At 40.9% G+C, this 25,916-nt stretch overlaps 1 protein-coding gene across 2 annotated transcripts in view; it reads right to left on the bottom strand.

Annotated features, from left to right (window-relative positions):
- Positions 1 to 9,614: 9,614 nt before the first annotated feature.
- The window catches only part of nrg3b (neuregulin 3b), a 227,334-nt gene continuing 211,032 nt past the window's right edge, over positions 9,615 to 25,916 (bottom strand). For both annotated transcript variants that reach the window (XM_082543324.1, XM_082543325.1), the window contains 3 exons: positions 23,752 to 23,861; positions 13,925 to 14,107; positions 9,615 to 10,832 (listed from right to left, as the gene is read on the bottom strand). In XM_082543324.1, coding sequence (XP_082399450.1) covers positions 10,091 to 10,832; positions 13,925 to 14,107; positions 23,752 to 23,861 — 1,035 coding nt within the window. In that variant the 3' untranslated portion in view covers positions 9,615 to 10,090. The remainder of the gene's footprint in view (positions 10,833 to 13,924; positions 14,108 to 23,751; positions 23,862 to 25,916) is intronic.

Raw genomic sequence — 25,916 nt, 5'->3', positions numbered from 1 at the left:
ACAAAGTATAGCTAATACTATTTGTGTTTGAAGGATTGAGGGCTGTTTCATGCACAAAGGTTCCCAAATATTTCACATGAGAATGTGAACTGCTCCCTTTCCTTTTCCAGCAAAATATCTGGTTTTATTCAAAACAGCTGCTAGATGACAACCTGCGAGGCATTTGTTTCTCTGACTAGAGACTCTGATGTATTTGTCCTCTTGCTCAGTTGTGCAACTCTGGTTAGAGCCAAGTTGTGCTGTTCTGTGAAGGGCACAATACAAACCATTATATGGAAGCTTCACTTTTTTTTGGCAATTTACTCCCTGCGGAGTAGCCTGCATTTTAAGAATACTGTGATGGGCTTTGTGATGGGAGATGATAGTTCCCAAATTTATTGCTTATTTAATCAGCAGAACAATTTTCAGCTGCGCTAACATAATTGGAAAATGTTTTTCTAATGATCAATCAGCCTTTTAACAATGATAAACTTGCATTAGGTACCACAATGTTCCACTGGAACGCAGGAGTTGATTGCTGAAAATGGGCCTCTGCACTGCGTAGGTATTCCATTAAAAAAAAGAAGCTCTATGATTAATGATTCCTTTAATCATGAATTGTCATTTCCAATACTTGTGATTACTTTCAGATTATATTAGATATAAACAAATATTTTCCTTTACAAACACAAGTGTATTTCAAAGTGACCCAAAACCTTTGAGCGCTTTGTGCTTAATTTTAGTTAAAAAAAGAAAGTAATTATAATTCATTTCCCTAAACAGTACCTGTCTTTGTAAAGGTAACAAAATATAACAGTGACAACACTAAAACAACATCTTAAAGTACCACACTGGCTACATATATGGAGCTAATTGGGAAAAGAGCTTTGTGGGTATTGATCCAACCTCTTGTTAATAGCGTGGCCATGTAGGGATGAAACACACTACTCTGTCTGTCAGCCTCTTTTTTTCACCTTTGTTATTTCTCCTTTGCCAAGAGAATATTTTACACTGGTGGGGGTAGCATACAGTCATTTGAAAAATAATTCAGTAGCTTGTAGAAACACCAATAACTTGCAGCAGTCGTTCTCTGTATGACTTTATTAGTCTCTCACATCATTGTACATACCACCACTCTTAGCAGTTCGTATGAGGTTTTTGTGCTGAAAGCCTCCATTTGTTTTTTGCAAAGTAGTGATGTGCATTTTGGCCACACACATCTCCACTTTGGTCTTGTCTGTCAAAAAGTCATTGTTCTAGAACTCCAGTGGTTTGTTCTTATGCAACTTTGCAAACCAAGGCTGTGCTGCGTGTTCCTTTTAGAGAGAAGAGGCTTTCTCCCGGCAATCCTTCCAAACATGTCATACTTACTCAGTCTTTTTGTAGTTGTACTTTCATGAACTTTAACATTTAACATGCTAACTGACGCCTGAAGAAACTTAGATGTAGCTCTTGGGGTTGTTGCAGTTTCTCCAAGCATTGCACAACCCCAAGAGCTTGCGGTGTATGGGGACATCCACTCCTAGGAAGATTGTGGGATTGTGCTAACACACAACTGAATGCTCCTGACTAGCAAACTGAGAAAGCTTCTACTTTTATAAAAGTGCTAACACTTGCTGATGATTAATTAATGAAGATGTGTTTGATTAGCAGAACTTGGTTAATGCTTTGACTCTGATTCTTATGGAACCAGTAGGGGTCCATAGAGTCTTGTGAAAACTTGACTTCAGACCCACTTTCCACCTCTTTGGTCCACCTGTGTTATCTAAATTACTACCTTGAACCTTTTTTATTCCTATTTTTGAAAGGTACCTTGTACTTATTATGTTGTCTGGCTTTGCAGCTAACAGCAACAGCACACTGCAGGCTAACATGCTTGGGAGCACCCTGTTTTGTCTTAGATGTAATATGAACATGGACCTACCCTAGGCCTGTGGCCTGATGAATCACTAAGGATGCAACAACTTTATCCACAAGTATTTACCTTGAGAACTGATTGACATACATGCTGCCTGGTATGTCACTTGATGATGTATGTGCCCGTAGGAGCGTCATGATTGAAAACCAGCCCAAAAACGCTGCACATTACTCAAGATATACATTTTTTGAGGACCCATTTTTTACCCCTTTAAAAGCAGGAAATTTAAACCGTCAACTTCAAGGAAGCAGCAGCGTCCAACCAAATGAACCAAATGAACAGTGTGTTTTCGGATGTCTTAATTAGTTCTCCGCCATCCATATGTTTGGGCTGGTCATTAAGCGAGTGTAGTGTCAAACTTTGTCTGAAAAATAGTACATGATCTGACAATGGTGTGCCTAATGATCTGAGCGTGCTTTAAGATGTATAATGTTTTTGCACTGTGGTTTTTAGAAACCTCCACAAAATAAGCCTGCTGTTTTTGTTCACTATGGAGCTCATCACTCACACTCTCCCTCTTTATATTACTAGTGCATGAATGCCATTTTTAGGAAGAAGTGTAATGCTGCAGTGGCATTATTAAAACTCCTGTCTTGACTTTTGGTTTGAGCAAGTGAAGCAAATGATCACATACATTTTACTTTATGGTTTCACACTGAAAGAATAACAGAAGTTTTGCCATCAGTGTAAGAAATTTTGTGGGGAAAAAAAATTGCTTAATAATTCTGACCCGCAATGTCAGGACAGCAGTGTAGCGAGGGGGAGCAAATGGACTATTGTTGCTAACATAACAATAGCACTGCCCCATTGATAAACTCCCAGCATTTTAGCAGCTGCATTGTTCTGATAATCCCTCTACATTTAAATGGAAGACTACACAAGATATTATACTGCAAGAATGCCTTACGGATAAAAAACAAAAAAACAAGCCCTTGTCTGAAATCACATGGATAATTGACCAAGCTGGGATATCACAGTGACATGGTAGCAGGACAGCTAGATTACCGTTTAATAAGGAGAAAAAAAATCAGCTGTCAAAAACCATAATTGTTAAATGCCAAGTCTTGTCAGCTCCTCAGACTGAAAGAGAAAGGTCTTCTCTCCGCTCGCCATTTTGAGCCATTGTTCAACAATCATGCAGCGATGCCACCTCTTATGTTAATAGCAGCGGACACAAAGACAAGATTGGCTGGGTTTTGTCACGCTGTCTTATCTTGACTCTCTTTTTCCACCTATAATTCTAAAATGTAATACTCTGGCATTGTTTATATGTGCAGCATTTACCCATCTTCAACAACTTGTATTAATTATACTATGAGTATAAAACATTCTTGAAAATGACAACTGGGGCTGAACAATTAAGCAAATGCCAAAGTGGCAATAATTACTATTCTGGGAATGACCACTTGATCCTGGGATCAATAAGTATCAAAAATGGGATCAAAGAACACTTTTATTACATTTAGATTAATTTTTTCGCTTTTTAAAAAATGTAATTCACCTGTTTTGATTGTACTTATTAAGCAATGCATTGCAGCTGTAGCAAGTAGTCATCTGCTCAACATCACCAATGAATCTGAGTCAGAGCTGCACTTTGTTTTTGGTGGTACTGACTTTTTAAGCATTTTTTTCATGCAGTCATCAGGCTAATAGGACGGCTTGCTCTGGGTGAGTGAATTTTTTAGCATTATTAGCACTAATTAGCTCTTCATCTGTGATTCATCTGTATCAATAAGCCGAACTCAATTCTGTTCAGTGTTAATTTTATCTCTTTATAAGCTTATTGGTGTGGCGCTCCAGAACATCCCAGTTCCCTGGTGAAAACTAATTGCCCACTCCTGATCAATAGACTCCTTTCTCTCTCCTCACTCGTTTATTAGCTCTGAAGCCCATTGTCCAACCGTAGACAGTATGAAAGATAGATATAGCTAGCATGACATCACCCACTGGTTACTGAAGTCCCGCTGAGATGACCATTTTCACCATCGCCATCTTACAAAATAGCCATTTGTATTGAAAACATGTGTGCCATAGCTAAGCGCTATCGTGAAGCTAAACATAGCTCCCCTGCCACCTTGCATTTGATTGGTCTTGAACATAACTCTTCCTGCCATATGGGGCAGTTTATCTAAACTGCTGTCTCAGATGATGCATTGCAGTTCATCGCTCAGCACAATAACACCTGCTTGTCTGAATGATTATTTTTACTGTTAAATGTATTTTATGAACAAGCTAATATGACAGCCTTAAAAATACAAAATGATGTTTATGGTAAAACTTCAGTTATAAACTCTCTACTATAATATTTATAATTGTTATATTGTTTAGAGGATGATTACGAAGGAGAATTTGATTCTTTTAAACAAATAATGAACAGATTGCAGTATATAAACATTAGCAACATTAGCATGTTTGTTGGCATTGCTAAATAAACTGTCAAAGTATCCAAGTTTTGTGTTTGTGCTCCATATTACCTTTGGGTAGTCAACACTAGACTCGTGACTGTCATTAGCCAGTGCGCTTTCTTAGCACAGTGACCCTCCATACTGAACCATTGTTTCACCAAGATTTATAAAACAGACATTTTTCTTTGTCCAATATTACCCAAAATGAGTGATTGAGTCCATTAACTCAGAAAAAAAAATGTTTGCAGAGGTCAAGGCAGAAAGCTGTTCTCCCATCGAACTTCTATATGTCCAGAAATCTTTTGCCACAGCTTTTCTCTTCTGGTAGTCTTCAGATAGAATGCAAGTGTAAGCCAGTTCCACATTGGCTTTATTTATGCTAATACTTATCATCTTGATTGATCAACCAAGCATTGTGACATGTAAAAGGAGGGAACCACGTGTAACCGGAGGTAGATTGGCTCGTCTACTAATCAAAAGGTCAGCAGTTCAATCCCCAGCTGCTCTAGTCTACATGCCAAAATATACTTGGGCAAGATCCTGAACACTGAGTTCGCATTCGTCAGAGTGTGAATGTGAAGGTTAGTTTAAAAGCATTTAAGCACAGAAAAAGTCATTTCTATAAATGAATGGGCGAATGAGGCGTTTAATAAGAAAGCACTTTAGGTACTCCAATAAAGTAGAAAAGTGCTATACAAGTATCAGTGCATTTACCATTTGCATAATTACGATTGCATTCCGTTTGGGTTACTTCTGGTCTTGTACATGCCAGTTCATTGAAACTGTGAGTTCTTATGCAGACATTAAAAACAGATACAGGAAGCTTCAGCTTCAAAAACATACTGCAGGAGATCCTATCTTAGCTACTAAATCTGCTGCATTCACAATGTCAGCAGCTGTCACTTAAGAACAAACAAAACATATTTCCTTTCAGGAGAGAAACTTCCACTATCAACATGGCCACTGGCAATGTTAAATATCACCTGATACCCCACATCGAGGGGAGCCTGTGAGAGATGCTAGGAGACATCCACACTGGTAGCTCTGCATTACACATGCTGGCCTGCTGTCATCATAATCTCTGTGCCATCTGGCGGGGAACTTCACAGTCCCCTTGCACCCCTGGTTCATTAGTATTCCTCTCACATTGAGCAGGAGAGACCAGTGCGTATGTGACATTCCTCAGAAACATAAAAGAGTCAACACCTGCGAGGATTAATTGAAGAGTTACAGGGTAAGGGCCCACCTCCAACAAACCGACTCATTTTAGGCAGTGAGAACACTTAATTTTTCATCCTCCTCATTTATGTGCTGCTGTCCCTTCACAATGCCAGCGTCTTCTCCCGTTTCCCACAAAATGGATCCACTACTTTTGTTACATGTGGACTACTGATATTAGCTGATTAAGTCTGGGTGAGTGCTGCCTGGATCCCTGGCTCAGATGTTTTAGAGGGAGAACCCTGTCTGCAAACAGTGAGACTGCGACTCTTTAAAAAGATGCTTCAAACAGTGCTTCCAGCATTCACTGTGAGCTGTGATCAAAGACTGATCCCGGCCTTTTCAAATCCACACGGCCTCTCATTAGTGCCACATGGGAAGAGCCTTCTCTGACAGCAATCTATTATTTCCAGCTTTATATTTGACTACAATCGTGAGCTGATTAGAAAGCTTGCCATTGTGTCGTTGTGATTTTCACATTGGTCGTTATGTAATTTTTTCAATAAGAAGATCAGTTAGCATGTGGTTCAGAGCTTGTATGTAAGTAGCATGGCCTCGCAGCTGGCAGTTTTCCATGAGATATGATCAGGGATTTTCAGAGCTTTGGTGTCCAGTGTTGACTGTATCCACTTCAAGTGTTTGGTGGATTATTGGATAGAGACACTTCAGGCTTCTTTGCTAAAACAGCAAAACAGTATCTACAGATTTTTTTAAACACTACCTAAACTAACTTAAATAAAAAAATAGATGCTACATTTTCACTAACAGAAAATGTGCAAAATGTGACAAACTAATCTGCTCAACATCTAAAATGGTAGAATATAAGGTAATTTGGCAATCCCAAAGTGCTATTCACAGATATTAGGCCATTTGAATTAGATAGACAAATTAGGGCCATGGTAAATTCCTCGGCCACCATTTCCTTGGTGTGCCATTGCATTGATACTCTGCTGAAACACCACTCGTCCAAAAGATATTTCCCACTCTGCTGTTTTGCTGATGGTAGTGAAGAGTGTGCCTAAGACAAAATCTCTCATCGTATTCATCTGGGTTGAGATAGAGTGACTGCAAAGGTCATAACAAACAATTCACATCATTTTCATACTCATCAAATCATTCAGTGACCCTTTCTGCCATATGAGTTGGGGCACTGTCTTTCTGGAAGAGACTATTCCATCAGGATAAAAATGTTTCATCACAGGATAAATATAATCACTCAAAACAATGCTGCATTGATTTGCAGTGACCATTCTGTCTAAATGTAGCCACACCATGCTAGCAAAATACTCCCTTGAGTTGATAGTTTTTCCTTCTATATTATTTGGGTTGGTCCAGTGTGCACCCAATGCCTGCATTTTAGCTTAATGATGACTCTGCGTACAGCATAGTTGTTACTTTAAATGGTAAGGGTAATATACTACATTTGCTTCACGCTATTTCCTGCAAATATCACTTTGTTGCTGATGGTAAAGCATGAAACGCTGATGGATAAATGTGCATCCGAATGATGCATTCAGAAATGTGATGAACTGTATTTTAGTAGGCAATCGTGTTCCATCATTAGTCTTATTTCATGTTTAGAGTGCTGTGAAACACGTCAGTCCATAATCTTTTGCATGCTATGAAGGAAACAGCATGCCCACTATAACTTATACCCTCTATGGAAATATCAGCATTTAATGTGCTCTTTACTTTATTTATTCACTTTAAAAATAAGAAAAGAAATACAACTGTATTCGCACACCCGGGCACCTTTTGTGATCAGGTAAATATCCTATGCAAATCTCCATCAGCATCTGAAAATTCAGTGAAAAGTATAGTAAATTCTGTCTTACCAGCTTTTACTGTATGCATTTGCATTTAGGATGCAAGTTATTTTCTATTTATGGTAATTTTATCTTTCCTTTGCAGCTGTCTTGGCTCTATTTCTCATCAGGGATCAATGAAGTTCATTTTAATCTTCACAAAAGCCTTCTTATAGACTTAAGATAGTTTTATTCTGCAAAAAAAAAAAAAAGTGATGAAGAAATCTCAGTAATACCCATTTGTAAGTGCTGTACAATCTACCTTGCCAGCAGTCATTGCAAACCTGAAAGGGAGGAAAGTGAGATATAGTGAATTTGACGTAAATGAGGCATAAATAAAGAATTGCGTTCAGCTTGTATGCTGCCGTGCTTCATTTCCAACCACAAACCTCATGGCCATTGTTAGAATTCATCACTGTGGAAGGAGGTCTTCTTTTGTGCTCATAGCCTATGGATACGGCCCAAGGTTTATCATAGGAAATAATGAATAATGAGCATAATTCTGCACTCAGTGAGAACATGGAAAATCTTTGAAGAACTCTTATCATTCACAGTATCTGAGTCACCTTTTTCTTCACATACACAATCGTTCCATTACCAAAGCTTTCCCCATTATCCTCGGCTCAATTTACATATTTTTTTGTGAGATCCATTATGGAAAACCTGCGTGCACACACATGCACAAGCAAAAAACACCAACCAAAAAACAGTAAATTTTAGATTTAAAGGGAAAGGTACCATTCATCACCACGGAAACTTTGTATGTTGATACGGCAATCAATACTCCTATACCACTCTCTATATTTTGAAGTTTCGTGGTTGTGGCTCCAACTATAACACACTGGCAAGTTCACCAGTCATCTCTTTCATTTTAACATCATAGGGTATGAAGGTGTTTGGTTATATGCCTCAGAGGTAAAGGGCTGTGGTAATATTGATATGGTTCAGCACTTGTAGCAAGAGCAGTAGTAGCAGCTTAGCTGTGCTCTGAAGTTTATAGTTTAGTTTGTGTTTTGCCATGTTTGTTACCCCCAATGCTCTTTTTATCTGTGTTTTGTCTTTTGCTCTTCCTGTTTAAGGGCAGTTCTTCCTCCCCGCATTTGCCAAGTACTTGCTAAAAGTGTGATTGTTGGATTGTGTACTAACAAAACACCTTTATCATATTAAGAAGGCCTTTATTGTTAACCAGTGAGCTACATAAATAGAATTTCACTGAACCAAACCAGAATCTTTATACACTTATTAAGTTTGATTTCTAGTCCCAAAAGCTCCCATGGTTTGCAAAAACAAATCAGTTCCAATAAAATGATAAAATATTACGTTTAACATTTGAAAAAGAGGAGTTAGCTCACTAGTTTTTGTCTGAAGGTGATGCACGATACTGTTCTGACTTCAGTATTTAAAAAAACTGACCCATTGGGTTGGTCATCATTTTGTTACTGTGTGGTTTGAATTACTCGCTATGCCAAAGTTGTAATCTTAAGCTAACACTGAAATCTTTTCTGAAGCATTCAAGTATTTGTTGTCTTGGACACTGTGAGCCCAAAGGCTGTAGAGTTTTAAAAAGATGTGTCGCACATCTGTAAGAGGGCTTTCCTCTGTTAAATAAAACAAAGGATTGCAACACGTTAAAAAGCCAACAGCTTAAACAAGTGAAGTAGGAGCTTGGAACCAGCAAAAGCTTGATATATTATCATTCGACAAGCGGATTACTGAACATACAGTACCTAAACCAACTTGACCCTTCCATTGTGAAGGACGGATAATCCCTCACAAAACACTTAGTGACAGCCCTGTGACAGTCTATCCACAGGCCGAGCTGTAGTTGTTGCTTATTTAATGGCAATATATAAATAAGTTCATTAAAACGGGCTCCCAAGTTAACAGCTACAAACTTTAAAAACAACAGCAAGTGTTGCCATTTTTAGTCTGGCAAAATCCCATCAGCAAGAGACCAGAAGGCTGCACGATGGCTTACTAAAGCAGCCAAACATGGTGCACTGCTTTACTTATAAAGAATCTTGTTTTTGGTGCTTCCTGCATTTCCTGGTGATACCCTGTTTATTTTCAACTACCTGCTTATTTGCAACTACAGTTTCACATACAGTAGAAAGTGCAGCAAAGAGAACTCGTATGTTTGAAATCTGATGTATTTCCAACAAATGCAACGATCTCCTGACAGCTTTGTCGTTACTTGTAATCGTTCGACTCGACTTCGATATTTGTCCAGATTTATTTCAGAATGCCGATTAAGTCACGAAAATGGATTAAGATGAATAAAGCCCATAATTAACACTGTTATCTTAGTCTTTATTTTGTCACAATTGTATGTCAAATATATATATGTCTATATGACATATATTATATGACATATATAATTTCATTTCTTTACAATAGAGAAACAACATAGAGATAACACACTATTTTGGTTTCTAAGTAGAAGCTCCTTGTAATAGTGGCATTTTTTTCAATACACTGTTTAAGTCAAGCTCCCACTCAAGTCATGGTTTTGTTTTCCTTTTGAGTCACATTTATTCACAATGTGTGTTTGTTTGTCTCTTTTCCTTTTGTAATTCGATGTCTTTTGTGTCAATATTTTTCCCCCCTCGGGAATTCAATCTGTTCGTGTTCTTTCGAAAACTGATGGCCATCTGTTATTGGTCCATGTGGCCACACAGATGGTCCCACCTGCTAGCCATACTGAGCCACCAGCAAAGGTATACATTTATTGGAAACGGTGTCTTCTCTTTACAGAGTTAATCCAATCAGCTCGCAGAGGGCTTGGCATAAGTGTTTCCAATTCCTCTGCAGATGGGTCCTTTGGTGGCCAAGTCTGCTCCTCCGTACACAAGAGATGTCTGACCTTGGCAATGTCCCCGGGTTCCTCTTTGGCCTGCTGCCTTCCATCCTCTGGTCCCGCTGCCTGTGTGCAGAACTCTGGGGGAATACTGGACACTTTTCCCCTCTGACTCGCGTGCCGTCTTCTCAAGAGTGTTTGTGCCACCGTGGTGGATCTCACTGTGAGACCCAGACCTTTTCATGGGGCTGCAAAGGCTTTTCTGTTTTAACTCCTGCGCGAGTTCCACTGTAATTTCAAAGGAGCAGGGTGTTTGAGGAGAGCCGAGATTCTTCTCCAACCCCAGGAGAGAAGCGGCGGCGGCGGGGGGGCTAACGCTGCTGGGCATGACACTGGTCGCCAGCACGACGCTTTCAGGGGGAGAGGGAGGATTGCTAACGGGAAGGCCCGTCTTTCCAGCCAGCACGGGGTGCCACTTGAAGAGCCCCGCTTGGTTCCGGTCACTCGTGACCGGGTGGCCGGCCTCAAGGTCACACGTTTGGAGCGAAGGGATGATGGGCACAGATCGGGTGCGGAGGGAGGGTGGCAGGAAGGTCGTACCTTTATCGAGGCGGGTGCAGGGAACCTCAGTCCATCCTTTCCTGGCTGTGAAGTGAGAGAGTGAGGTCCTGCTCAGGAGGGCGCCGACCCTTCCGCCGGCAGAATCACACCTTTGGGCAAAGAGAAAAGGATGGAAATGTCAGGGTGAGGAAGTCATTTATAATTTGACCTTTTCATCTTAGACACTTTCCTAATTTTAAATGAATAGAAAAGCCCGAGCAATAGAGAATATGAAGTTACCTTCCATATTTAGAACACCAAGATGACATTCGTTGTGTTTTAGAAAGATGCCAGTCTGTCAAGGCTTCACCGTATCATTTCACACCGGCACAAAAATATCTTGTACCAAACAAAATGATCACTATTTAGGTATTGTTGTTTCATAATCTACGTGTAATTATGTATAATCCTTGGCATGAGCGGCGTCTACTGTTGCTGCATGAATGTTTAACTGAGAAATCCCTCTGCTCATCACTGCCTTATCAGAGATTTAAGGCTTTAGCAGTACAGCAGGTGGATTCCTGACCCGCCCTGTGTGACTGTTGTATGTAGAAACAATACACGGCTTCACACGGCTTCTAATTTCATTTTATTGTAGTTTTCACACAGCAAGCAACTAATCAGATGGGCCCACGATGTAACATTAAGCAGGGTTGAACGGGGGAGTAAGTCTCAGCAGGTGCATTTGCATGATGATGCATCCTCCTTCAAACGTAGAGAGCGGAAGCAGATAAGCTTGAAAGGCATTATCGTCGGCCATGACAGTAACACGGCAGAGAGGGGAAACTTATCTGGAGTCAAGTGGGCAAGTTTGTGTATGTTTGTTAAAGTTGTTACTGAAGCCTCGACTCCCATTTAGAATCGCATCCAGTGTTATTGTCAGCCTTGAAAGATTGTTGGCAGCGTAACCAAGTTTAAAAAATTGAATTACCACCCCACCCTCCTCCCCCACCCTTGGTATTAGAAGGGCAAAAGCAAGCTGGAGGTAAATCCGACAGATCAAAACAAAACCTAAAAATAACTCCAATAGCAAATTTGCTTTCAATTCCTCCGCTAACCGTGATGGGTAAATATGTTTTGACACCAGATGATGAAACTGACAATACTCTGTGGGGATTTGTTGTCACAAAACGGAAAACGTAGAAGAGTGCTCTCGCGTCTGTTTGTGGTTCTCGCCTCTTTATTAGCACTTTCCACCGCGCCGGACTCGGTGCCTCCATCTTTACTTCTCGGCTCAGTCCTCCTCCTCCTTTCCTCACTTTCCCCTCTCGCGTTCTCTCACTCTCCTTTCCACCTCCCGTCTCTCATTTCCAGAGATGAGAGGGTGTATCCATGGCAACACGGGAGACATGGGGGCTGGAGGAGGAGGAGGAGGAGGAGGAGGAGAGGGCTGTAAGCTTGGTGTTGCGTGGCTTGTAAGTCGAGAAATAGGTCATTTCAACCACCAGAAGGCCAGCGAAAGCCATATTTGAGTGATGGATGTGTGGGGGAATTATCAGTGGCTAATGAGATCTAAATTGTTACTACACAAATGCAATTTTATCCCCAAGAAGATGACAAGCCCTCCTATTTCAGCTCCTCTCCTAAACATTTGACAAAGTGCGGCAGATTTAATTGCCTATAGCTTTACAGATTTCACCGTTGTGAAAAAGAATTCTCGTCAGCTTCTTTATTAGTGTGTTTCGTTACTCCTTATAAGTGCGAGCGTGCATGTTTGTGAGTGTGTGTGTGTTTAGAGGGAAACTGCTCCTGAAGGATCTTTCTGCACAACCATTTGAAAGAATTGCTGAGCTCCGTGGAGCTTTGTTTAAAAATGTAAATTATGGAAATAGGTCACATAAAGAGTTTGGCAGCTTGCAGTGTAACTTACTGTAATGCTCAATCAGGTTGGCATGCTAATAGGAACATTGCTAGGCACTTTAAAGTGTGTGAAATGCACAGGGGACACTGCTGCTTTAATGACAGACGTTTCTGTTAACAGTGCTATTGCTCAAGTTCCACACAGTGACAGCAAATTAGGCTGCTTCTGAGTCATATGCTAAACAGGACTGTCTTACGCAGGATTAAGATGCTCTTGTCTGCATCTGTAAATAAAACCTACACTTATTTAATGTTTACAGTGTTTTGAAGGAGAAATGCCAGTGGAGCTGCTTGACATTATGCATCAATGCACCGAGGAATACAAGCACCTCAGTGATAAATATTTTCCGTCTTTGGTGGTCGTTACGCAACAATCAGCCTGAAAAAAGGGCAAAAGAAAAGTTATAACTAATGCGAAAAGCTTTGTTTTAACATAAAAAAATCAGTATGTCAGAGAGGATTTCACATCACATCACATTTTAGCAAGCGTGACCAGTCTGTACTTTTTAAATGTGTTTTAAGTCTGCAGACTAGGCTGTGCCAAAAGTCCCTCTCGCTTCGAATGCCTCCTGAAACAGCACCAGTAGCTGCGCTTCGCTCGGGATGGCCGTCAAAATAGGCCAGCTCGCTTCACTCGACATCAGCGGGAGCATGGGGGCAATTCAAGATGTGCAAAAGCCTGGAAGTAATCCATTTCAACATGTAGCCTGTTCTAAGAGGCCGCAGTCATCTAATGTACTTTATACTCAGCTTGTAAATTACAGAAATTTAATCATTTTGTTGATATGTGAACTATGATGCTTCCCATGCTTGATCATTAGCCAAAATCAAACCGTTTTGGATAGCTAGAAATTCGTGTGAACCCGTGCATCATTTGGTAATTAGCTTTGGCACAGCCGTTGTATTTTTAACCCTGTTAACACATGCAGATAAAACAAATTTTCATTCACAGCAGCAGCCCAGTGGCAGCGAGGATTACACACATCTTTCCCAGCACCATGATACTGTTGCGCTTTTGGGATCAAGTGTGTTCTCCAAATTAATTGTGACAGTCCCAGCTGAAAGAGGAGGGGGGTAGGGGGGGCACTGCAGATCTCATTTATTTCCCTGGATCACATTTCATAGGCTGGTTCACGGATTTGAACTGAGAGTCTTCCAGTCATAAACTCATTTCTCCCTAAATTATCCCTCTGCCACTCCGACTTAACCTTAGTTAGTCCAGAGGTCTGTATCACTGAACCGGCTATTTGACCTCGGCGTGGAGGGAGGCGAAGAGAATTTCCTCTTTGCTGGCTCAAACAAACATGACAAAACTAATAACGAGACAAAGAAATAGTTTCACCTTCTTATGGACTCCATGTCCGATGACTCATCCTCCTGCAAGTGTTTGTAGACATGCCCCGCCACTCTGGATCCGTCAATAAGATTTGTGGGTATTTTGTGTTTCCCTCTGGAAATGGGTGGAGTCCTGAAGTAATTAGTCTCTCTCCGTTGTAGGGCTGGGCTGAGTGAGAGCGAACTACTCCTGAAACCAGACAGCATGCAAAAGAGATGGGTCAAAATCATTAGGTAAAGACCGTTCACTAATTCATCTGTTGTATCAGCTATAGATGTCCTTTCTAGGGTTTCATGATGTAAAAATGGTCTGGAGTAAATCGACCTTTGTGCTTGAGACTTGAAAGGGGAAAAAACAAAATCCAATCCCACCTTCAATTGACTCGACGCGGAAATTACCCTGGTATCGAAGCTTATGAGACAGATGAATCAGATACACGTGAAAGGAATCGTAAGTTATCAATAAGCAATACAATTTACATAAGAATGGAATCATTTCCATTCATCCATCCATTTTCATCTGCTTATCTAATTCAGGCTGAAAGGCTTGGTACACGGCAGACAGGTTGCCAGTCTATCTCAGGGCTAATGCAGACAGACAGACAAACATCCAACCTCACATTCGCACCTATGGCCAATTTAAAATCACCAATTAACCTAACATGCTTTGGATTGTGGGAGGAATCCGGAGCACCCAGAGAGAACCCACGCAGGCACAGAGATAACATGCAAACTCCACACTCTTCCCACCCCCGCAAGAGAGGAGGGAAGGAACTATGGGAGAAATCTCAAGCTGTGTCTTAAAGGGAAACACGAATGCGCTTGAAACGCCACCCCCCTCCAAAAAATATCTTTAGTGTAAATGTTTTAATTTCAAGATTAGTATGCATTCCCTACGCTTTCTTTTTTTCACTCCCTTCTACCTGTTGAAAAGGGGGCTTAGATTAATTCACATTCACAAAGTGCACATGTAGCATAGAAAGATGGTTTTCATGCCAAGCATTCGTTCATTCATTCTTGGAATTGGCTCACCTACGAAGAATGCAGCTGTTTTTTCATATTACAAAAATACACCCGTGCTTTCCCTGCAATATGTGCTGTGAAAAGGTCTAATCCCAAGGAAAATGTGGAGGTTAGCAGTGTGATGATGCTCTGTTTTTGTTGCCTGTGAATGTAAAGATGCAGGACTAGTTTCTCCCTGGGTTTTATTGAACAAATCTCACAGAGATTTTGCCTCGAACCAGGTGCCGGAGAAGAGGCTGTGTACTTACTGCGGTGCATTCTAGGAGAGGTGTGTTACACTATTAAACACATACTTTTTCATGTACTTTGAGGGCTGCTTTAGAATTAAAAGATTAATATAAAAAGTTTTTTACATACATGCTTAAATGAAAAACCCTTTGCTGCTTGAGAGGAAACAGTGCAAAAGTCTTGAGTCTCTCCTGGTTTTTAATGTCAATATTTTAAGTTGGTATTTGGTACGACCACCTTTATTCTTCAACACAGCAATAGGGAAGCCTTCTTTGAGTAACCTCACCTATCGTTATGAGCTTTGGTTAGTGACTGAAAGAACTAGATCGCGGATACATGCGGCGGGAATGAGCTTTCTCCAAAGGGTGGCTGGCCTCACCCTTAGAGACAGGGTGAGGAGTTAGGCCATCCGGGAGGGGCTCAGAGTAGAGCCGCTGCTCCTCCACATCGAAAAGAGACAGTTGAGGTGGTTCAGGCATCTGACAAGGATGCCTCCTGGGCGCATCTTGAGTGAGGTGTTCTGGGCATATCCCACCTCTGGGCAGACCCAGGACATGCTGGAGAGATTATATCACTCGGCTGGCCTGGGACCGCCTTGGTGTTCCCCCGGATACGCTGGAGGAGGTGGCTGGGGAGAGGCCAGTCTGGGCTTCTCTGCTTATCCTGTGGCCCCTGCGAGCTTCACCCGGAAGAAAATGGATGGATGGATTCATGGACCGAACATTCAACATTTTAAACAATCATTTTTGAATTAACATCTGTGTTTACACATTTTATTGTCAGTGATGGATGCTGGAAGCTGGGAATCACCAAGAAGACAATGTCACTCCTACTTGTAGAATTTGATTATTTCCATAATTTTTGATTTAGCCATTCAACGCAAATTACAGGATAATTTACAGTTTTAATGTTACATTTTAAAGTGTCATTTTGATCCAAAGAGCCATGCACTAGCATGGTTAAGCAAGTGCTAACATGCAAACGAAGTTTCCATACAGACCTTTATCGTCCAGAACATATAGAAAACACTGCTTTAGTGTTTTCTTTCTGTGAACTTCAAATAAATGCCATGTATTGTTAGGGGTTATCCTGCACCTTGAAAATGACCTCTAGCTTACATACTGATATTCTACTGCTGTTAATGATAGAAGCAGCTGCCTTTAGAGACTGAGCTTCCTGTTTAGGCACACAGTTTTTAAATTGGTCTGTGGGCAGTAGGTGGTCTGCCTCAAAGCAGATCCCTGGATGTCTGCAGTAATGAATCAAATCAAATCAAATCAAATCACTTTTTATTGTCACATCACATGTGCAGGCACACTGGCACAGCACATGCGAGTGAAATTCTTGTGTGCGAGCCCCACAAGCAACAGAGATGTGCAAACACAACAACACAAACGAGCAAAATACAAGAATGGCCAACCTGAAACTAATAAATATATGTACAATATATAATAGTGTATGCATTTCTGGATGTGTATACTAAATATTTTCCTACGTGTGTGTGTGTGTGTGTGTGTGTGTGTGTGTGTGTGTATACACATTTTTACAAATTAAATAGTAAAAAAATAAAATAAAATAATAATAATAATAATAAAATATATAAAATATACAGAGTTGAATATGTGCAAAACAAGTGGCATTTATATACAGTGTGGAGTGCATAATGTTGAAGTTCCAGTAGTGAAGCTGAGGTGTCTATGACGTGTTCAGCAGTCTGATGGCCTGATGGAAAAAGCTGTCTCTCAGTCTGCTGGTTCGGGACCGGATGCTGCAGAACCTCCTTCCTGATGGAAGCAGTCTGAACAGTTTATGGCTGGGGTGACTGGAGTCCTTGATGATCCTCCCCGCTTTCCTCAGGCACCGCTTCCTGTAGATGTCTTGGAGGGAGGGAAGCTCACCTCCAATTATCCGTTCAGAGCACCGCACTACTCGCTGGAGAGCTTTGCAGTTGTAGGCGGTGCTGTTGCCATACCAGGTGGTGATGCATCCAGTGAGGATGCTCTCAATGGCACAGCGATAGAAGGTCCTGAGGATGCGGGGGCTCATGCCGAATCTTTTCAGTCTCCTGAGAAAGAAGAGGCGCTGCTGCGCCTTCTTCACTGTTTTGTTTGTGTGTACTGACCACGTAAGATCCTCAGCCAGGTGTACGCCAAGGAACCGGAAGCTGCTCACTCTCTCCACAGCAGCGCCGTTGATGGTGATGGGGGTGTGTACTTCTCTGCACCTCCGGAAGTCCACTATCAACTCCTTTGTCTTTGCGACGTTGAGGGTGAGATGGTTGTCTTGACACCAGTGGGTCAGGGCGCTGACCTCCTCCCTGTAAGCCGTCTCATCACCGTTGGTGATAAGACCCACCACTGTAGTGTCGTCCGCAAACTTCACAATGATGTTGGAGCTGTTAGTGGCTGTGCAGTCGTAGGTGTAGAGTGAGTACAGGAGAGGGCTCAGTACACACCCCTGTGGAGCACCAGTGTTCAGTGTGATGGGGGATGAGGTGATGCTGCCCAGTCTGACCACCTGGCGTCTGTCAGACAGGAAGCTAAGGATCCAGCTGCAGAGGGAGCTGCTCAGTCCTAGATCCTGCAGTTTCCTGTCCAGCTTCGAGGGAACGATGGTATTGAATGCTGAGCTGTAATCTACAAACAGCATCCTCACATACGTGTCTCTCTTCTCCAGGTGTGACAGGGCAGTGTGTAGTGTCAGGGCTATGGCATCATCAGTGGACCTGTTGTGGCGGTATGCAAACTGTAGAGGGTCCAGTGAGTCGGGTAGTGCAGAGCAGATGAAGTCCCTGACCAGCTTCTCGAAGCATTTGCTTACGATGGGGGTCAGGGCTACAGGTCGCCAGTCGTTCAATGAGGAGATGGTGGAGGATTTGGGTACAGGGACGATGGTGGCAATGGTATTAAATCCAAGGTACACCGAGCCATAATGCAATCTGATGTGTGAGCACATCATGCAAAGACAAACAGCTCCCAATGAATATGTAATCACAAAATACACTCAATTATTTTGATGTTATTATGAATTTCTTTAAGACACCGTGGCTACCCTGATCGTTGCTTACCAGCAAATCCTCTGTGATCAATATGTCAGTTGATTGTCCTAGTTAATCTGAACCACTGAAAAGAGCTGAAACATATTATTATTGTCGTGTAAATAACTTTTTTTTGTATTGAACCATTAAACAAAAATCAGCACCACACGCTCTCACAGCTTGATTTTGGCTCTTGAATAATTTGGCGCAGCACAAAAATAGCTTGTGTATGAAGTGCTGCATTGTTTGATTCTTCTTGTTATTGAAATAGTAATCAAGATGTTCAAACTTTAGGATTTTCTTGCCAGTCATTAAACTGAACTCCCTGATTCCTTTTCTTTCATGCAGTCCAGTGGATGACTGCTTAATAATTGATAAACCACTGGAACACTGAAAAAAACAACAACAAAAAAACGCTCTGCTACAGTAATTTGCTGATGTCCGTGGCTGTGGAACAAAAAGCATACACAATGTTGGCTCTAGTGTTTGCTGGCTTTTATATCGACTGATGTTGTAAAAAGTTGATATGAATACAGCTAAATATTGTCCGTTTTGTTGGCTATTAGCGTGCTGATTTTTTTTAAATTAGGATTAACTGGAAAAAACATGAAAACATGATTTTTTTGGGGCTGTTGTAATTACTGAATGATAAAAGTTGAACCTTTTAAAACGGAAAGGCAGCTGCTTATCTCCACAATTCAACAAGACTGTGCAACCCCCTGATGTTAAATGGGTAAGCCTGGTTGGTAGGGTAATCCAGTACTTATTTAAACCACTTCCTCCCTCTGTTAATGCCTTTACCGGACATATCGCAGAGAGAGAGAAACGGCAGGAAAACAGAGGGGGATGGCATGTGACAAAGAACCTGAGGTGAGTTAAAAAAATGGAAAAAGTATGCCACATTTTCAGAGTAAACACCATTTTCTACTAAACCAGCAGGAAACACCCACATAGCACTTCTGATATTCACTATGGATACTGATTATGTCCCCTACTCAACATGTACAAGCCACACGTGGCGGCTTTCAGCACATTGATTAGGCTTCTTACTACAATTTTCTCATAATACCATCATGACAAAGGAATCATTGTAATCAACTGAATTTAAGTGAAAACAGCAATTGACTTGTGTCAGCAGGAGTCCACTGTTTTCATCAAAGCAACTCGTACATATTACCGCATTCAATAGGACACGCAAGTGCGAAGTTACGAATCGAAATGATTTTTGCCCTCTAAACATTTGATGAACGATGGTTGCCTTGAGCTTTTTTTCTGCAATCAACAGGCGTGTAGTTCATTTAACTGCAGGAGCAGAAGAGCAGGAAAAACAAGCTCAATACATCCTTTGTCAAATATTATATCAGGTGAACAAAATAAAGATTTAATTGCTTTTGGCGCTGATGTGCTAGATAACACATGGCACAAGGTTTTAAGTTCATATTTAACCAGCATTGTAATGCCAATTATTCTTGGCTGAATGACTTAAATCATGGAAATCAGGGCTGAAAAATCTCAGTTCTGGAGTCAGAAATTCCCAGCTGCCATCAAAGGCAGCATACCCACGAATAGGCTGAGTATGACAGGGCAATATGGGCAAAAATATTTATCACGATATATAAATTGAAAATTTGCGATAACGATATAACTGATGATATAATTAACACGAGACAAAATAATTTACAACTCTGCAACTTTATTAGTGCAAAAAAACAAAACCAAAAAACCTATCAATGTATTTTCACTTAAACAAGCAGCTGTTTTTTAATGCAAATTCCTTGCTGACAGTTTAACCATTTCCAGTGAAAATTGGCCGACATATCCTCAGCATAACCATGTATAATATCCACAAAACTTAAAAAGAGGTTATACAAACACAATACGTTGAAGCACAGTACGTATCACTCCGCGAGGCTCCTGCCTACGATACCTGTAATGCTCCGACAATCCATCAAGCGGTGCGGCTTCATAGCTTATCAAAGTCATACTAAAACATTTTTTGACAGATTTTCGAGCGCCGTGTATCACATAAAATCGGTTCAAGGTCAGTAAGCACAACCAGAATTCATACACCGGATTATAAGGGGCACTGTCGCTTTTTCAGAAAATCAAAGGATTTTAAGTGTGCCGTCTTTTCTGAAAAACACGGTAATAACGACGGCCTACTTGCATGCTCTACCAAAAATTGTGCTTTGGTGTGTATCTGACGGACGAAAGCTAAACCAATTCCACACCACTGAGGTTGCAGCATTTTTACAAACCAATTCTGGTTCATCCGTTTCATTCAACGATCCGTTTTTGCCCTTCTCATTCTGCAATGGTAGTCCTCAAAGGATTAATTCTACTTAAGTTGATTTACCTTACAAGAGATCTGGATTCACACGAGATTCATAATCACCAGAGAATCCATCTTACTAAGTTTGTCAACTACTGCATGCAATCAAAGGCGCACTGAAGTCGGTGAAATGGGAGTCCTATGAGGAACTATGGGGTGTATAAGGTCAACTAAAGGTCTGGTTTACCTTTAATAATGGATCTTATATGTAATCACCTAACAAAGTATTTGTTAACTATCTTTAGGAGTCCTTTATATGCATATTTTCTTTAAGAAATCTTGCTAGCTTTCAAAGCTTTCAAGGTCTTCCGAATCTGTTGTTTTCTTCCCCTCATTGATGTTCCTTGGTTGTCCTGTGGCTTGTTGATCTGCTGTTTGAGTTTAGTCCATGGTGGGGCTATTGCGCAGATGGTTCAGTCAATCACCTGTCTTTTTTGAAGAAGACTGTCCTAACTATTTTTCACAGAGAAGCTCTCTGCAACAAACCATGTTTCAAAAATGTTGATAAGATCTTCTGGATTTTCCACTAGTGCAAACGTTGGATGATATTTATGGGTTTTAAACAAATATCTTCTATTGCAGACATTTCCATTGACTGCAAGGCAAGATATTGCTAATGCCTTTGGTGACGTGTATTAAAGGATAACGTTTGCTTGTGCAAAACAACAAATCCTGTCAGCCTTAAATGTGCTTAATGCTAATTACAGAAGGTTCAGATGCACTAACGTATTAATGCTAAGTTGGTTAAAGATTACGTTACAGCTGTTTTAGAATCGTATTGTGACATTTAACAAAATCTCAGCTCAACAGAGGCAATCTGCATTACAAATGAATCAGTTTGCATATAATCCAGCCTAATTATAAACCAATGAGACACAGGTAACCATTTTCAGCAGTATTGATAGGCCATATTGACACATGTTTATGGTGCAGTTCTCCTGATAGCTCACGTTGTGGTCCACTTTCAGGTCAATAGCTGAAAGCATCTCAACATCATCCATCACAGTCTAGTTCTCCCCTGCCTCGGCCTACTTTGAGAGCAAGCTGAACAGATGATTGACTGTCAGCTGCCCTTCATGAGGCACCTGCACGACACTGCGGAGAATAAAACACCAGAGGGAGATGGTACCATCCCCGCAGCCACATATGACAACCTTTTTTTGTAAAAAACTTTCCTCTTTGACACAGCACTGGTCCATTAAAACAGAATAACTGCTGCCACAGTGGGGCTTTCACTAAAGGTGGCATCGCAGTCAGCCACACATAAAAAAAAACCTTCCTCGGCATATAGAGACAAGCTCGCCATTCACCGTTTTCTACCCTAACATAGGCTCTTTTAATCTCTGTACATTCTGTATTCTGTGCTTTTGATGCAGAATATGGAAAATCCATCACGCTAAACCAAAAATAATGAGGGTTTAAATAAATATGTTAAAACTTATGCACAACAGTTGTGTTTAAAAGTATTGAGTCACCCCGATTTCTTTCTATTTCTCTTTTAATGAGCCAGATTTTCTTGTAATTTTATGAAAGTGGTGGTTTTTTTTGTCTAGCCACAACACTGACCTATAAATTCATTCAAGCATAAAAAAGGCACCTGACTCAAGGGGTGAATCAGCATTTTGTCCACACATAACAACTTGGCAAAAAACTATTTGCAGCTAGCTGCAAAAATAGATAATTTGCTTCCCTTTCTTTTGTTGAATCTATGGAAAATGTGAACGCTAATGCAGTTTGACAAGTCATAAAACAGTATTAGAACTATTTAACCAGTATAAATGGAGGAGATCCAGAACATTGAGTGTCTACAACCATCTTTAAAACATGGTGGAGGCTCTGTGGTGGTTTGGGGCTAAATTTCAGCCAGTGGCGTTGCCGATCTTGTCAAAACTGATTGAAAAATAATTACATTTCAATCCAGCGTGTAATACCATCTGGAAAGCATCTGATTGGAAACGGCTTTATATTTTAGCATGAAAATGATTCAAAACATATTCCCAGTGAAGTTCAAGTATACCTGAAAAGAAAGAGCACACAATGGAGCACTATCAGTCATAGACTGATCTGGCCAGAGCCCAGACCTCAATAATACTGCAGCAGTGGGAACATCTTGACAGAGAACAGAACAAAAGGCAGCCAACATCCAAAGAAGAGCTTTGAATTTCCTTCAACAAGCCTGGAGAACTATTTTTGAAGACTCCTGAAAGAAGCTAGAAAGCCTTGCGTTTGCCTGTTTGTGCTTCATTTCCATGCATGTTTGCAAGTTTTAATCACTGCAATTATGTACCATTTCCCACGCAAAAATACAAAGAAAAGGGTGGCTCAAGACTTTTGCACAGTGCTATATCTTGCATTGTAACATAATGTGCAGCTCCAACACTGTTATTCAGATTTGGTACCAATCATCTCAGGTAACAGGCAACAAGTATGAGGATCAACAATCCGTGTAATAGCTTCTAAGGAAAATAAACTTCTTTGAAAAGATGGCAGGCTTACATGTCGTGTGACTGAATAGCATTAACTGTCAAAGTGTGCCTGCATCCATATCATCAAAGCAAATGAAACGTCTCTGTAAACAGCTCAGATGAGGCCATTGTAGCGCGGCCTATATCCACATCCCTGTGTTCTTCTGAGGATTGGAAACTGCAGCATTTGGTACTGAGTGCTGTGATCACAAAGCAACCCTGCTTGCGATATCCCTCGTAGCAAAAAGCAAAAACGCTGTTCATTTCCTTGAATCTTCTGTCATTTGAAGGATGGCATAAAAATTGGGCTGAGTCAGTGTTTAACTCTGGACATTAAATTCACTTCTCCTTGGAGGAGTGTTATTATGTTCGCTCCTATCTGCGTTCAACTAGTCATTTCAGGAGATGCCCGAGGACACATTTAATTACTTTGAACAATTTACTTGAATGCCATGTAAATAAAGACGTCTCCATCCTCAACTAGCTTGACAGCCTCTACTCTGTTTTTTCTTTTTTATGTCATGCTCGCTGAACCAATAATCATACAATAAAATGCACGCAGATATAAGATCTAACCTCTATGTGTATGTGATCTGTTTTCTTTTGTTAGCGGCCTCGACGATATACATATTACACTACATGGGATGATTAAATTTTTCACCTCACTGCCCCTTATGGCTCAAACATGCTGACTCAGCCCCAGATATGAAACAGGGCAGGAAAAAAAAAAGAGCATGTCATAATTGTACCTGAAGCGTTTCCCTTTAGACAGTGCTTTGCTGAGAATAGGTGGAGCTACTGTTGATGCCCCTGGTGCCACTTTGCCGCCCTTAACAGACGATCCGTGAGAAGTGCAACTCTGCAAGAAATAAAGAAAGTTGCGCAGGCAGTTAGTGAAACTCAGATACTCAATTAGTTATACTCAGCAAAAGACCCGGAAATGTAGCTAGATTCCACTGCTGTAACGATTAAAATGAAAAACAAAATGTCCAATGTAAGTAGCTATGTAAGTACACAGAAGTGAAGCTTAGGATATAACACATAAGGCTGATAATTCTCTATGAGTTTAGCAGCAATCCCCAGTCAGGTCGAGCGTGTTCTCTCGCTGATGTATCCCCGGTTAGTCAGGCAGAGCGTCTTTAATTGCATTTTACATTTTAAAGCGGCAGATTAGGAGGGGACACTTTGTGAATAAACTCCACACTGGCCCTCACAGCACTCCTGATTCACTCAAGAATTAATCCAACACAAGATTACATTAATGGTTTCCTAAAGAAATTGCCCTCTCAATTCTTTCCCTTTATTCTTATCAAAATTAACACTATTATCTTACAACAGGCTGCAGTCAGAGCTCTGGCACAGTGACCGTGAACGCCCCGAGACCCCCTCTGTGAAACACTTAAGTCATGAGATAATTCTGTCATTCCAGTTACAGCTCTCTCTCTCTTTCGCTGTCTGATTGTACATCACTAAAGCAATTGCATGTGACTTAGTGCTGGGTTCACGGTTCTCATGAATGATAAGCCTCTTTTTTTCCCCATACACCGTTTGGCTCCCAGAAGAAGCTGTTACCGCTGCTCACTAGTTGTGCAAGAAAATAGTATCATTTGGCCACCCTCTCATATACCCTGCGGGGGGAGAACACCTCACTTTGTGAAACAATTGCCATGGCAAAGCTTCCTGGGGGAAGATATCTATGTCAGGAGATAAAATAAATAGCTGTTGGCAGTCTGCCATGCCATTCAGGTCTGCCACTGGCAGACAGTGGCGTAGCCCATTGGCGTAACCCAGTTTGCTTGTTCCCTCCCATCACAATTTTGCCTTGTTTCATGCCACTTGTGAACCTTGGATAAACACAGCGCAATGTTCACACACAAGGAAAATACAAGAGAAGGAGAGAGTGACAGGAAAAAACCCTCCCCCATCAATATGTTGACTATCACCTTCATATTAAGAAGTAAAGCAAACCTATGCATTCAGAGCAGCCATAATCCCCCTTGTATTACGATCAAATCACAGGTCCTGAACTGTGCATAATAGGATATTTGACCATTCTTCAACAAGGACAGTCTTTGAGCTAGCAGCTCAAAACTGCATGTACGTTTACTGAAAGAGCATGTCTTAACACTTCAGGCCAAGGTGTGAAGATTTTTAATGGACAACAAATGCGACTCTACCCCGTATTTAAATGTTAACAAGTTCATTCAAATTATGCACTGCCATGCTCAGATTTGGATTTAACATTCAGGCTGCACTGTCCTTTCCTTTTAATAGTCGCTGAGATACCTGTAGAAGTTATCATATCTCCCCTTCAGCTGACACAACACCCCTGCTGAACAAGCGGCTAATAGCCCTGATCCATTTCGTACTCATAATTGTACTCTGCTTGATTATCTGATGGCAGAAGCACAGCTTCAATACTTTACACTTTCACACTTTCTGAGACATACTACATGGGTGCTAATTGAAGCTGTTCCATCAAACCTTTCCCAGATGTTTGAAGTTCATTAAACAACGTCAATCTGATAAAAACTAATGAATCAAAATGAACGATTCTCTAATTATCTCGAGAAAGTCTTTGGCAAACAAAATTAGACGAAAAACACATTACTTCATAATATTAATAATAATAATGAAATAATAATAAAACCGACTATGGTTCAAGAGAACCTAGCCTTGAATCACACCGGAGCATTCATTAAAATATTCTGATATGATGAAGTATTTATATAGCATGCTCACTCCTGAGAGGGACTCTTCTTAGAAGACTAGTTAGTTAGAACCACTCAAGCTTCAAGCTGATGCCCTCGTTGCCTGTATGACCCTATTCCTTCATGTCAGCGCATGTCTGTTGCTGTGCAGCCTGTCTCATGGGTGTATAAGCCATCTCTTTCATTTGACACATATTATTACC

The sequence above is a fragment of the Aulonocara stuartgranti genome, assembly GCF_965226115.1.
Source record: "Aulonocara stuartgranti genome assembly, chromosome: 8".
Taxonomy (NCBI): domain Eukaryota; kingdom Metazoa; phylum Chordata; class Actinopteri; order Cichliformes; family Cichlidae; genus Aulonocara; species Aulonocara stuartgranti.
Note: the sequence above shows the minus strand (reverse complement) of the source record. Positions and strands in the feature narration are given on the sequence as shown.